The sequence below is a fragment of the Pristis pectinata genome, chromosome 7 (genome assembly GCF_009764475.1).
Source record: "Pristis pectinata isolate sPriPec2 chromosome 7, sPriPec2.1.pri, whole genome shotgun sequence".
In the NCBI taxonomy this organism is placed as follows: domain Eukaryota; kingdom Metazoa; phylum Chordata; class Chondrichthyes; order Rhinopristiformes; family Pristidae; genus Pristis; species Pristis pectinata.
In genome coordinates, this window is record NC_067411.1 from 74,643,364 (window position 1) to 74,658,638 (window position 15,275).

The following is a 15,275-nucleotide window of genomic DNA, read 5'->3' on the forward strand; positions in this document are numbered from 1 at the left end:
TGCTTCATAAGTGATGACCATTTCCGACAACAGTAAAGCCCACCACTTCCCCAAGACGTTCATGTGACTATGTTTGTTGAACCTCCAACCCGAGGGTGTTGGTGGTGGGGTTGGGGAGAAAGAGTGGGTGATGGTCAGCAATGACCACACTTGCCTGGACCAACAACATAAATACTGCTGTTCACAAGAGCTGGTCAGAAGATGAGAACTGTGTTGCGACTTCTTTCTTCTTTACTTCCCCTTCCACTATCTACAGGGGAAAAAAATCAGGGGTGTGATGGAATTACTCTCGGGATGAATGCAACTCCAGCAACTCATAGGGAGTTCAACAACATCCAGAACAAGACACTATATTTGATTGGCACCCCATCAAATCCTTTAAACATTCGCCACTTCACCATGGCTGGGATGTGAACCATCTACAAGAAACAATGCAGCAACTCACCAAGGCATTATTAGAGCACTCCCCAAACCTGTGCCCCCTACCACAATGAAAGAACTGATTTACATAGGTGTGTAACTTACTGGTCAGCCTGAAATCCTGACAGTGAGGTTGCACACAATACAGCTTGTGTGGCGTCATTGAGACCAGGGAGTCAATCGTGGAAGGGATTGTCTATTCAATGAATTATGGGACCCACAATGATGGAGCCTAGAGTGACAGCACTGATGCTTATAGCTTGGGTTGCTGCCATCATGGCTCTTGTGGACTATTAGGGATTATTCTGGAGCTATGATATTATGGATAGCAGATATTAATTCAAACAAGAACCAGTCTTCAGTTCTTAATGTAAATTGCAAGCAGTAATCAGGTTGAAGTTAAAAGGACAGCTTTGCAAACAAACAGCACTGTCCAGAGAGCACAGGCTGTTGGCCCACAACAGGGGGCTGGCTCCTCAAGAGATATGGTTTGCAAAGTGAAGTGACTATGAGACATTTTAGTCTGCATCAGCCAAACGTAAAACAATGGGGTTATGTCAATTGACGTCCATCAAACAAGGCACCTCCAACTAAGTTATTTTGCACCCTTCTTCCAGAGATCAAGGAGGGCTGGGAGCAGACTAAATTCTGTCACTTAACAAATCAAGCATAGTCATGGCATATTTGCTCTATCGATAACTGGGATATTTGTGTACTTAAAGAGAATCAGCCCTCACAGCATTAATCTTGGGTGTCTGGTTCTCTGTCCTCAATAGCTCTTAGACCTTCCATGTGAATTAGTTTGTCCCAACAAAGGTGTTTGAACCTAAAGATCATTGTAACATCAGTTACAATGTGCTCCCACTGTAAATATGTACTTCAATAGAACCATTTGTCAGACACAAAATATTGAAGTAGACAATATCATTGTAGTTATTGAAATTGTATTGAATCACCTGCTGTTACCTTTGATCTTTAGGGTATAAAAATGTGATGTACTTTGAGTTTGGGAGACTCTGCTGTGAGGGTCTCCAAGAGAATATCTGCTTGTTGTGATGAATAAAGACTTTCATATCTACCAGTGTCTCCAGTCTCTCCAGTGACTTAGTCACAGTCACAATATGGACCATCTCCTTAAAAATTCAATCCTTGAAGAAGTGGGTAGATGAGGTCTTCCTTGTCAACATACTATTCCTTCACTCTGGTCTAATGCAGCACAGATACACTGCAGAATTACACTCCCTTCTTGGTAGCATTGATTGAATGGCTCATACAATTCTCTACCATTGTGACAACTTGCCTGCTCTTCTGTCAATCTCTGATCCAGTGCCTTTGTTGATTCCAATACTGCCAGCTAGCTAAGGCAACCGAGGCTCAAGGCATGACACAGCTGCCTGCAATCAGTTCCTCAAGGGACAGAGTTGGCAGGTTGGATCAGCAGCTTTTCACCTTCTGGGGAATTAAAGAAGAGAACCAATAGAATAATACAATAAATACAGAGGCAAGACACCAAGTCAATAAATTGCTTCATTTTAAAAGAAGCATTACTGGTCATCCTAATGCTGATGTAAAGTCACCTAAAAATTGTAATTTCCAATTACGTTCATAGAACAATATTGTTGCATTTCCCTGTGTGACGCTGTACTGGGTCAGTTTCAGTGGACGCAATTCTATTGACCGATTGCAAGTTCTTGTTGTTGCTGGCACTTGGCTTGGTAGCTGTGATCTCAGCTGCCAGCCTTTAAAACGTACATACTACAGCTGAAGCTGTTGATACTTGGGAGAATGTTACAAATCAATGAATGGATGCTACAGTAGTTCGATTGGGTGGGAGAGTGCTCCTCAAGGGTCATACCTCTGCATAGTTGGGTGCTTAATAGTTCCAGTAGGAGTCATGTTCTTACTGAAAGGGAGGGGTGCACAGAAGATCTGCAAGAAGGCTCTCCTGACAACAGAGAAGTTGTCAGGAAGATCTCTGCAAGCAGTAACACTGCATGAGCACGAGTGCAGTCATTGAGTGCTTGCACTTTAGGGAAACCTGCAGTGCAGGCAAATCCCGGCACCCACTCCACCTGCTCCTGTGAGGTGCAGATGAATTCTTATTTCTCTAAGTATGTAGTTTGTGTGACCTTAATGAACTCTGAGATGTGGCAGAGATCAGCAGTAGCAGACTGGAAGAATATCGAGTCCAAGAAACTGAGAGTGACCGTGGCTCTGACATTCAAAGGCAGAGCAATCCAACAAACACCAGGATAAAGAATGTAGTATGATTTGAGTGTTGGCCCTTTAGATAGCACCATTCCAGGGGACATGGGGTTAGTAAAACTTGGTTGGTCAGTGAACTGTCAAATTTCAGACCAGTGAGGTTGAAAATTACAATGGAGATGAACTTTGGATGTTGCTCTACTGTTGATATCACCTGGGGGAATTCTGATGCCAGAAAAAAGGCATCAGCACAAATGAAAATCCTGCCAAAAGGTCAGGAGTCAAATTTGCTGATGGCTGTCAAGACACCCAGAAGGGTACACAGCATTGTTATATTTATGGTTAACCTGACTTTCATCAGCATAACATTATTCCTTTTGGAGTTGTGTGGAGGTATTTCAAGGCCAAAAGGTTTGTGTTGGGGATTTTCAGTTCAATATTAGGAAGTAAATATTGCTAAATCAACAATGCACTCGATCTTATGCAAAGATAGTTTTCTTCAAGTGGGTCTTCATAATGTTAATTTTATAAGACTACAAATGGCAATGTAGTAGTGGAGAGTATCCAGACAGTGGGTGGAAGGTGTGGATCATGTGGTGGGACTACTCTGGGGGGAGGAGGAGGCTAGGGGATTAGAGAAGATGAGCAGAAGGTTTGATTAAGAGAATCTCTTCTCAATAATACATTGCTAGCTGCCAGCACACTTTAGTCTTTGTCTATACTGCTGGACTGTACCGGTTTGGTGAACAGACAGTTTGCTGAATAAACCCTTTGGTTTGAGTGTAGCTGCCATTCTATCAGCAACTGGGCTGAGGAACGGAACAGCTAAATTCTGGCCTTTTGAGTATTTAATTCACTTTCTCAAACAACTGTTCATTTAATTTTGCTCCTTTACAGGTACTTGTTGTATCTTCAAATTAAAAGAGATATATTTCATGGACGCCTGCTTTGCTCTTTATCAGATGCTGCTTCCTTGGGTGCATATACTTTACAAGGTAAGCAGCAACAGTGATATCCAGTTTGGCACAAACTATTCACAGACAAAGTGTCAAATTTCTATCAAAACTGATCAATTATTCAAAAATAAAATTGATCAGTTAATTGTTTGTTTTTTTTCACAATACCAATAGCATTTCTGCACATCTTCCACATATATGCTGAGTACTATAGTTGATGAACCAAAAATGTGGAAGGTTTGGGCATAGGATCAACATTACCAATCAAATGGATAAAATTATCCAATAACACTACTGTAGAACAGAACTGCAAAGGAACTCCAAGGGTAATTGGAATAACAGGAGCTCCAAAATAGCTATAATTAAGCACCACTTTTCAAGGAAATAAACACAAATACCGAAACTTAACTATAAAAAGAATATTGTTGAGAGAAAGCATATTATATACAATGCTTCATAAGTTCTATACTAGCGTAATTAGTTTGTGGTGTGATCTTACTAAACCTCATGTTGCCATGTACTGAAAATTCCATTGTTTTTTCGTTATTTGTTGAGGTGAGTAACTACTGTGTGATTCATGTTGGCATTTTAACTGCTAAAGCCTATCACCTGGTATCCGGCATAGTCTGGAGCAAATTTAGGAGGATGCTTCCTTAACAATACTGCTTTGGTATGTGTCAATGCATGGTGGGCGAGGTGGGGGATGGGGGCACGTGGTGGTATGTGTGAGGTTTGGTTTCCTGGAAATTTAAGAACAATAAAATTTAGAGATAATGCAAGTTCTGGAAAGGATAAAAGACTGGGATTAGATGCTCTTCACACGAGATGGTATCTAAAACTTTGGATGATGAATATGTAATCAATGACAAATCTGACTGATTTACATTTCCATTGACTTCACTAATCATTGTATTGATTACAATAAGATCTTAATGATTGGACTGCAGGAACAGCTGAAGAGTGGATAGCATGGTAATAAATGATATGGTACTTGTGCTCAGAATGGTAATGAAACTGATTGACACTTCCTGCAGTATTATAGACTACTGCATTTTAGAAATCCTCAGGCAGAACAGTTACTGATTTGGCATATTGTATACTTAAGTGCCATTGGTGGGAGGTGATTCCAACTTAGCTTTGTTATAACAACTGATTTTAGAAATCTTTCTGCAATAAATAATTGCAGAGCAGTTGTAAAATACTGTACTTCAAAATAGACAATAAGTGTATGGGATGTCCAATAGAAATCAAATGCTTTGTGAATTTTTACAGTTAACAAATAAGCACAGTTTTTTGGAAAACAAGATTCATTCAAAAATATCTTTAGTAATCGAAATTAAGTTTACCTCAGCGGCTATATATTCACTTTGCTGTTAAATATGTTTCTCTCTTTGCAGCTGAATTGGGTGATTATGAGCCAGATGTGCACCCAGATGGTTATGTTAGCGAAATCAAATTGTTTCCTAAACAAACACAGAAGCTAGAAAGAAAAATGGCAGAGATTCATAAAAATGAACTAAGGTATTTTTTTGATACTCTTGGGTCTTTTAATACATCCTTCATACCCCAGTTGGTGATATTCAGACTAATTTCATTAGTGAATATTTAACTTCTCATGCCCTATTGTATTTGGCCCTAATAATGAGGTAGGTTTTGGCAATGTGTTCAGAGAATCTTTCTTCATAAATTTTTTATCACCGGATCTGTCATGGTCTGATACCGATTCTTAATCACATTTTTAAAAGTGCCAGGACATTAAATCATCAGATCCCATTTGAAACTTTTAATAGTCCAGCAAATGTATTACATAATAGATGAATGTGTGAATAGCATTAATTATAATACATGAACATGCAATAGCTATGAAGTTATATTAATTCCTTGGAAGACAATTTAAAAAAACTATGCCGAGCTACTCTTTTATGACCAAAGATGGTCACAGTAATTATGAGGCATTATGCCATCAAGGGTTCGCTCACTTCTAGAACTAGTGGCAAGAACCCAAAATTCACTATTCCACAGTCATTTCAATGGTTGAGTCTATCAACAAAGAATGCAACAGTGCAGTTTTTGGAGGAGCAGGGTTTTAACTACACAGTTTCTGGATTTCAACTGTGCTTGTGGAATAGGTTGCGGGGGGAGGGGTAGTGGAGGGGGAAGGGAGGTGGGTTGGGAGTGATAAGAACTGAGGGAATGACTGTGATAGAATGCACACCAAGGTTGTCAAGGTTACCATCACTTTAGTGCATGAAGAAAAGCAAGGAAGCAAAGGGACAAACTGAAACTGAAATATATTACCATAAAAAGAGCTGGTTATCTGAAATTATTGAATTAAAAGTAATGGTTATCTTGACAACTTTGATCTGCATCCTATCGGAATGAATCCCAGCTCTTTCCACCTCCTTCCCTATTGCCCTGTCTCCTCCACCCCCACCCCCCCCCCCCATACACACACACACACACACACACACACACACACACACACACACACACACACACACACACACACACACACACACAACTTAAAACACACTTCTTCAGTTTTCCAGTTCTGACGAAAGGTCATTGACATGAAATTTTAGCTTTCTATCTTTCTCATGGATGCTGCCTGACCTGCTGTGTGTTCTCAATATTTTCTCTTATTGTTTCTGATAAATAAAGATACTATTTAACATTTGGTGTTATTGAAGGTGATAATGAAGCAAGACCACACTTGCTTCTGTATTGCTTTAAAACCCCACATCCTCATTCCTCATTGCTTTCCTCTTTTAGCAGCAACTTGGCTTTTTGATTTCAACTACCAGTCTCACCTTATTATTGATCTTCTCGTCTTCCAGATCAGTTTTTAAATTCATTATATTACACTACATGGTGGTTAATTTTTTTCACAAAATTTACATAAATACTTTTTGAATTTATGTTACTTTAAAAATAAAAACTACGATTTAATTATTATTATTTTAGAGGACAGAGTGCAGCTGTTGCTGAACTGAACCTTCTGCAAAAAGCTCACACATTGGAAACCTATGGCGTTGATCCGCATCCTTGCAAGGTAACAATACATAGATTTGCTGTTTGTATTGCACTTGACCCATTGTAGACATCTACTGCTTTTCTTCTATAATGCAAAGGTATATATATAAATAAAAAAAGTAATTACATTTTTAGATAAGAGAATAGCTGCAACTGCTGAAAATCTGAAATAAAAAAGAAAATGCTAAAAATACAATGCTGATTAATAAGTCCCCAAAGGAAAAAGAGAATTAACTATACCCATAATGAGGTGTCACACTTAAAATGTCTGTTGTCTCTTTCTTCATATGTATCTGACCTATTGCATAATTCCACTTTTTTATTTGACAGTGAATTCGTACAGCTTTTATTTTTGTAATCAATAGATTGTATATATGGTTACTGAAATATTCCATTGTAGCGGTTGCTACCGCGGAATAAAACAAGACTCTACTCGGAGGATTGCCAAACAGAACTGGTTTATTTTCCCGCCTTGCGCGGGCCCTTTAAGGGAGAATGTTCCCGCCCAAAACAACCGGTAATGACGTAAGTCCTACGTCATCAGGACTTTCCCGCGCGCGGGTTCTCCCCGTTGCGCGGAAAGACGAGGCCCGCCGCCATCTTGGGCCTCGTCGCTCCGACGCCGCGCAACCCGACTGCCGAGCCGGTTCGCCTGACTAGACGGTGAGTCGCCACACCATCAGTGTAGAGTCATACAGCACAGAAGTGGGCCCTTCAGCCCACCATGTCCATGCCAACCTTTTTGCCTGTCTACACGAACCCCATTTGCCTGCATTTGGACCACATCTATGCCTTGCCTATGTAAGTGTCTGTCTACATGCCTATTAAACAGAATGATTGTATCTAATTTCACCACCTCCACTGGCAGCAGGTTCCAGATATCAACCACTCCCTGTGTGGAAGTACAAATCCCCTTTGAAACTCTTTCTTCTCTTCTTAAACCTGTGCTCTATTGTTTTTGATACCCCTATCTTGGGAAAAGATTTTGATTATCTACCATATCTATCCCTCTCATAATCTTATATACTTCCAGCAGGTCACCTCTCAGCCTTCTTTGCTGCAGGGAAAACAAGCCCAACCTATCCATTTTCTTCCCATAACTAAGGTTCTCCAATCCTGGAGGACTTTAATTCAAAAAATTTGTTTCTAGTAAGACTATTTCATAGACAAGGATGGTATTCCATATTTTTACAATGCTTTCGATGTTGCACCTAAACAAAAGTCAGCCATGATCTTATTGAAAGGTGGAACAGGTTTGCAGAGCTTTATAACCTACTTCTGTTCCTCATGTACTTAGGATATTATTGTTGAAAATCATAGCTGCTGTGATCATGCTGATGTGAACAGCATAGTTAAATTATAATTATTATAACAGGTTGATAGTTTTATGCATATGGGTAGTTTAATTTGATGACCCTAAATTGGCTGTATGAATTGCAGTGTGTTATTAACATCCCCCATTTTGACCTGATGCAAGCAGCATATCAGATTTCCCCTGTCGGGGGATTTTGGAGAGAAAGTGTTGAGGACACCACTCCAGTTCCTTGAGATGCCTGCTGTAGGTTGTCCATAACTCAGAAGATTATAGTTAGATCATAAACTTTGTGTCAGTTTTGAGATCCTGAGTTTAAAACACATTTTTCCTCAGATGACCAAAGGCTATGGTGGTGCATTAAAAATCACGGTAAATTTCATCATTGACATTTCCCTTCATTGGGAGAGGCCTCTCAAGATATGGGAAGTAGTCCAGATTTTCTGGGGTTTTATTGTGTGGCAGTACAGTACAGTGGAGGCAAGTTGATAGGCGACCTTTGTTTTGTGCATACTTAGTGTAGGGCCCATTCTTTTCTATGCTTGATGAACAAGTGAACGTTGACTTGGAGCTGGCCTCTGAACATGTACATATGCAAATGTTGTCTGCAAACTGCAGAACAGTGGCCAAGGTTGGAGTCACTTTGGTTCTGGAGTGGGGGTGACCTAGATTGAACAACCACAATAGAGTGATAGAGTCATACAGCATGGAAACAGGCCCTTTGGCCCAACTGGTCCATGCTGACTGTGTTGCCCAGTGAGCTAGTCCCATCTGCCCGTTTTTGGCCCATAGCCCTCTAAACCTCTCCTATCCATGGCTTTTAAATGTTGCTAATGTGCCCGCCTCAACCACTATTTCTGGCAGCTCATTCCAAATATGCACCACCCTTTGTGTGAAGAAGCTGCCCCTGATGTCCCTTTTAAATCTCTTGCCTCTGAGCTTAAACCTATGCCCTCTTGTTTTTAGCACCCCCTCCCTGGGAAAAAGACTGTGTGCTTTCATCCTGCCTATGCCCCTCATGATCTTATAAGATATCTTTATTAGTCACATGTACACCGAAACACACACAGTTTCCCTTTTGTCTGTAGATTAATTCCAAGTGCATTAACGTGGCAGGAAACATTGAGAAAAATATCTTGCTTCACAACAGAGGGCAGCCACATTTGAGGATACACTCTAGTCACTCTCAATCAAAGGCTCTCGTGAAGTGTAAAAAGCCACACAAACTGATTGATGCTTCTTATTTCTTTTGAAATTGTTACACAGTGATGATCATGTCAACGATGTCTCCAGGTGGACAGTGAAGAGGGGGAGTTGAGGAGGAGGCTGGTGATGAATTTTTCAATGGCAGATGCAGGGAGACCCCTCTGTAGTTACTGCAATTGGATTTCTTGAAGATGGTCCCTACTACATTCCATGGCATGTCTTCTTCTTCTGGGATGTGTGGGATGAGCCTATGAATCTGTGATTGAAGTTTCTCTGCTAATTTTCAGTACTTCATCAGGGATACCTCCTACTCATGAGGCTTTATTGTTTTCAGTTGATATATGGCCTTTTTTATCTTATTTTCAGTTGCAGCATTAGAAGGGCAGGACCAAAAGGGTTGCTGTGGGATGGAGGTGAGGACCCTTATGTCAAAGACGAACCCGACGGCTGCATTGTCCGCAGACTGTGGTCTGGCAATAGGCCTCCACTGAAGCACCGGTTAATCTGTGGCCACCCATTGAACACTGCCAGAGACTGGCAGTGTGTGATCTCCTTGTCTGCTGTGCTCAGTATGCTGTGTCCCAATTCGTCCCTTACTTGTTCATGAGAATGGATTCATCCACTTCCCAGGGGAGTGACCTAGGGCTCCACCATGACTGGGAATCCAGGATTTCACTCCATTGGGAAAGAGGGTCTGTGCCAGATCCCACCCATAGGTATGTTTGTGTGATGGCTTGTGTGCATCAGACAGTTATGCACATGTATGTAAGGGTGTTCATCTCCATGTAGCATGGCCTTATCTCTAGTTGTTTGCTGCTGTATCAAAATCTTGCTCTGTCAAGCCCATGTGGTAGCTAGTGTACATTAAAAGAAGTCACATACAAGCAACTTCTACTCCTTAATATAAAGTTTGGGACCTGGAACATCAGGATCCTTATAGACAACTCCAACAAGGAACCTGATCAATGCTTCACTATCACGGCCTGGGAACTCAAATGATTTGTCGTTGACGTTGCTGCCCTAAGTAATACATGGTGGGCAGAAGCAGGTCCGTTTAAAGAATAAAATGGTGGGTACACCTTCTTCTGGAAGGGCAAACTAGAAGAGGAATGCCATCTTCATGGGGTGGGATTTGGTCAAAAGAATGAGCTGGTCTGGCATCTTAGTGACTTCCTCTGATCTGGAAGAAACCTGTTGCATGACAGGGAATAGTTGTGGTGATCTTGAAAACCACCTAAAACATCATCCATGCCCGGCAGTGAGATTGAAGTTGTATCTGAAGCAAGTGGTGCATTTTTATGAGGATAGTCTCATTGCTTCCTAATGACTTTGTGTGAAAATGTTTTTTCTTCTGAGAGCTCTGTTTTCTCTTTCTCCATTCTTTAGTTGCTTATCCTCTTCTACAAGCCCTTGGCCAGTTTTCCATGTCATGCTCTATTCCATTGAGAATGCTCATTAATGGAACTAATGTGTGTGACCAGTCACTTTGTATGGAAAACTTGAAGTCAAGCCAAAGTCCTTCAGCATCTAGCATGATATTACTTACTTATTACCACATAGAAGGAGGCCATTCAGCCCATTGGATCTAAGGCAGATCTAAGTAGTGCAATCTCTGTCATCCCATTCCATTGCTTACTTCCCTGAAGTTCTGCAATTTCTTCTCTCTTACATTCCCCATCAATTCTCCTTTGATTTTTCTATCACTGTACTAAGAGGAAACTTATAGCAGCAACTTAGACTACCAGCGTATCTTTGGGACACTGGAGGCAGCCAGAGCACCTGGCAGAAACCCTCATGGTCACAGGATGATAGCACTTGACGTCAGGATCAAGCCTGGGTCCCTGGAGCTGTGAGGCAGCAGGACCAATTGTTGCATCACCATGCTGCCCTAATGGACTTTAGGGATTTTAAAGAAGTCCAGAAATTACAAAATCCTTGTACAATTGTAGCAGGAGCCAATAGAAAATAACCAGCAACTAGCCCGATAGTAGTTGATTATCCTGTGAAATAGCTCTAGCAAGGGTTGTTCCTGTTGTTGAAGAAATATTCAGTTGCATGTGGTTAAGAGAAGGAGCACTGAACTCTGGTTTAGCAACCATTCATTTAATGATGGTTATAGATTAATTCATGTCTCAATCTACTTGCTGTGTTTACTTCAGTCGATGTCATTGCTGCATGCATTGACACCCGTTACTAGTATGGTTAATGGTGTTCCTCACACTACAAATGACTTTGCTAACATTGGTCCTCTTAATGGAACCAATTTGGTAGCTGAAGATTAGGATGAAATCAACTATAATTCATGTTGCATGTAAATACAATTGTGGTAAATATTAAGAATAAAGTTCAAGAATGCAGGCTTGTGATGCATGAAAATTATTCTACCCACTATCATGTCTATGGTTAACATCATTATCAAAATTATGAGAAATAGATAAATGTAATACATAAAGTGATCCACAAAAGAGAAATTAATCATAAATCCATTAAAATTTTCTTTTAAATGCTGCTGCAAAAATGTTTCATGGTGAAGACATTTATAAACAATTGACCTTAAGTCTTTTTATATTGCTTCAAATGCTCAGGTTGTCAGGTAATTTTGATAGTATGGTTTGGCATTTTAGGACACAGCAGAAGAGTAGTGCACAGTGTTTCTAATAATATGAAGGTCATTGATAAACATAGTAAAGATATGTGAGATTTTTATTACAGTGTTCCATTTTATATTATCTGATTGATTGGGCATTTAATGCCATCTTGTTCTATTGTCACTGTTTTTCAGAATCAGTTGATTTGTTTCTGCTCACACTATGCAGAGCTGCAGGGGAAAACAGTCAGCCCCACAAATAATCTTATCTTAATTTTATTGTGCTTTGTAGGCATTTCTTAGTTGTGCAATGGATGTTTTACCTCAGCTTTGCTTTCTCTGTTAATAACACTGAGTTACCACCATTGAGGATTTATACTACCATTATTAACCTATAAATTTAATTACCACCCTCCATCTTAAATATTAATTTCTTCCACTACTGTCGCACAGTAATTATAGTGTAACCATAAACAAATTGTACTGCAGTTGCTTAGGCTACTCCAGTGGCATATCCCAAACTCACTACCTCCAAAACAAGGAAGGACAAGGGCAGTGGGTATATGAAAATACCAATACAGGTTCCCCTCTATGTTGCACACTGACAAAGAAATAATATCGCTGTCCTTTCATCATTGTTGGGTCTAAATTCTGGAATCCCTACTCAACAGAACTGGGGAGAACCTTCATCAGAAAGACTGCAGTGGTTCAATAAGTTGACTCACCCCATCACCTTCTCAAGCGCAATTGGGAATGGGCAATAAATGCAGGTCTTACCAATGTTGCCACATCCTGAACATCAATTAATTTAAAAAAATGGATTCACAAGGGTCACTTAAGTCCTTATTCTAGTTGATAAACAAATGCAGAACAGAGGAAAAGCTGGGAAACAAAACAAACCAGATACTGGAAATCCAAAATAAAAATAGAAAATGCTGGAAACACTCAGCAGGTCAGGCTGCATATGTGGGAAAAGAAACAGAGTTTCATGAGAACTGGGAAGGAGAGAAAAGAAGCTTGAAAGATCACAGGGATGGTGAGGGAGGGGTATGTCTTTGATGGGGTAAAACCACGGTGAGCATGGGGATAAACTGTAATCAAGGTTATCTGGTCAATGAGTGAATGGGAGGTTAGAGAGTGAGAACATAGACAAAAGAACCTAGAGAAAAAAATGTAGGAGCTGCAAAATGCAGAGCTGGTTGATATGCCTGGCTGGTCAGGCCAGTAGGTCCTCCACTCCCAGAGAGAAAAAAAAGAAAAAAAGTCAAATAAGCTGAACCAATATCACAGATGGACAATTAATGCAGATAGACAAATCAAGTTATCTGAAGTTGTAAAATTCAATCTTGAATCCAGAAGGCTGCAATATGCCCAGAGAGAAGATGAGCTGCTGTTCCTCAAGCTTGTGTTGAGCTTTGCTGTGATGGTACAGGAGCCACAGACTGATAGGTCAGAGTGGGAGTGAGATGAGGATCATCCCTGGGACTGAACACAGGAAGACTGCAAAGCGGTCACCCAATCTCCGTCTGGTTTTTCCAGTTTTAGAGGAGTCCACTTTGTGAACACCAAATGCAGTACAGGCCGTCCCCGGGTAACTAGCAGGCTCTGTTTTCACAGACGTCCATAAGTTGATTTTGTCCACAAGTTGGAAAATACACAAAAATTACTCAATATAGTAACTATACCTCCTTGTTATTGTAATGAATGCCATCAAAACCACATAAGACTGATAAGAAAGAACAATTATCAAAAGTGGAGAGAGGAAACTAGTTCTGCTGTTCATAGGGAATATCCTATATGTTAGATTGGAAGAAGTGCAAGTAATTGCTGCTTCATTTGGAAAGACGTTTCTGTCCCTGGATGGTGAAAAGGGAAGAGGTGAGAGGACAAATGTTGCAGTACCTGTGGTTGCAAGGGAAAGTGCCATAACAGGGGGAATGGTCGGTGGAAATGCAAGAGTGACCAGCGAGTTGTGACGGGAACAGTCCCTGTGAAATGCTGAAAGCTCGGGAGGAGAGTATGAGTTGTGTCTAATGGTAGAAATTCTTTGAAGGTGGCAGAAATTGATGAGATTGATCTGTTGAATGCAGAGGCTGGTGGGGGTGAGGACAAGGAAAACTCTATCCTTGTTCTGTCCCGATGGAGACAGGCTGACAGTTGCAGGAAATGGATGAGATATGCTCAAGAGCTTTGTTAACATTGGTAGAGGGGGAGTCATTAGGATTGTAATGAATATTTGTAGCTAGCCTATCTCCTGAGATGGGGACAGAGAGATCCAGAGAAGGAAGAGAAGAGTCAGAGATTGACCATGGGAAGGTGAGAGCAGGGCGGAAACTGGCATCTAAAGTAATGAAATTGTCTGCAAGGGTACAGGTGCAACATCAGGACAGACATTAGTGTACCAGAAAAAGAGTTGAGGGAGTGGGCCTAGGTAGGATTGAAACAATGACTGTTCTACATATCCCAAAAAAAATAGGCATGGTTTGGGCCCACATGAGTGCCCATAGCTACACCTTTGACCTGGAGAAAGTGAGTGGAGTTGAAGGAGAAATTATTCAATGGGAGAACAAGTTCAGCCAGGCAAATGAGTGTGTTGGTGGAGGGAACTGATTGGGTCTCTGCTCAAGGAAGAAGTGAAGAGCCCTCAGACCATCCTGATAGAAGACAGAGGTGTAAAGGGTTTGTATATTCATGGTAAAGATGATACTGTTGGGATCAGGGAATTGGAAACAGTCAAAGAGGCAGAGATCATCAGAGGTGTCACTGATATAAATGGGAAAAGACTGGACTAGAAGAGAAAGAACAGAGTCAAGGTAGGAAGAAATAAGTTTGGTGGGGCAAGATCAGTCTGAAACAATGGGTCTACCAGACCAGTTCTGCTTGTGAATTTTGGGCAGAAGATAGAAGTGGTCTGTGCAGGGCTGGAACACTATAAGGCTGGAAAAGAAAAACTGGGAAAGAGAAACCTTGGAGGCCTCTTTGTTGCTTTTAGGTGGGCCTGTAGTGGGCATCTGGGATGCTGAAGGCCTTTCAAAATGCAACAGTAGGATTTGAGCTCCATTTTATCAGAGGGTATATGGTGAAATGAACCTTCCATAAACGACTGCCCCACAAAAGAGACTCAAACCACTTTTTATTTTTGTGACAAGCATTGAGTACTATAATATGACTCTTCCTGAACCTTATGAGGCTATTATTGAAGAACTTAACAGGAATTTAACACTTTACTCTCTTTGAATGTTTTAGATGGCCAAATTTCTAAGGAGGATTCATTCCTTTTGATTTGTCTAGATTTTGTTTTCATTAAATCATACTCACTGCATTTTTTTCCCCATAGTTTATAGTCCAGAGTAGATGTGGCTAAGTTGTTTTCCATGGTGGGTGAGTCCAGGACTAGCGGACACAGTCTTAGAATTAGAGGGTACCCATTTAGCACAGAAATCAGAAGAAATTTCTTTAGCCAGAGGGTCGTGGATGTATGGAATTTGTTGCCCCATACAGCTGTGGAGGCACGATCAATAGGGGTGTTTAAGGAGGAGATGATAGGTATATAATT

The 15,275-nt window shown here is 40.8% G+C and overlaps 1 protein-coding gene across 1 annotated transcript in view; it reads left to right on the forward strand.

Moving 5' to 3' along the window:
- The window catches only part of frmd3 (FERM domain containing 3), a 134,257-nt gene that overhangs the window by 82,888 nt on the left and 36,094 nt on the right, over positions 1-15,275 (forward strand). Inside the window, exons 5-7 of the mRNA XM_052019431.1 lie at positions 3,523-3,620; positions 4,979-5,102; positions 6,546-6,633. Of these exons, the coding sequence (XP_051875391.1) occupies positions 3,523-3,620; positions 4,979-5,102; positions 6,546-6,633 (310 nt within the window). The remainder of the gene's footprint in view (positions 1-3,522; positions 3,621-4,978; positions 5,103-6,545; positions 6,634-15,275) is intronic.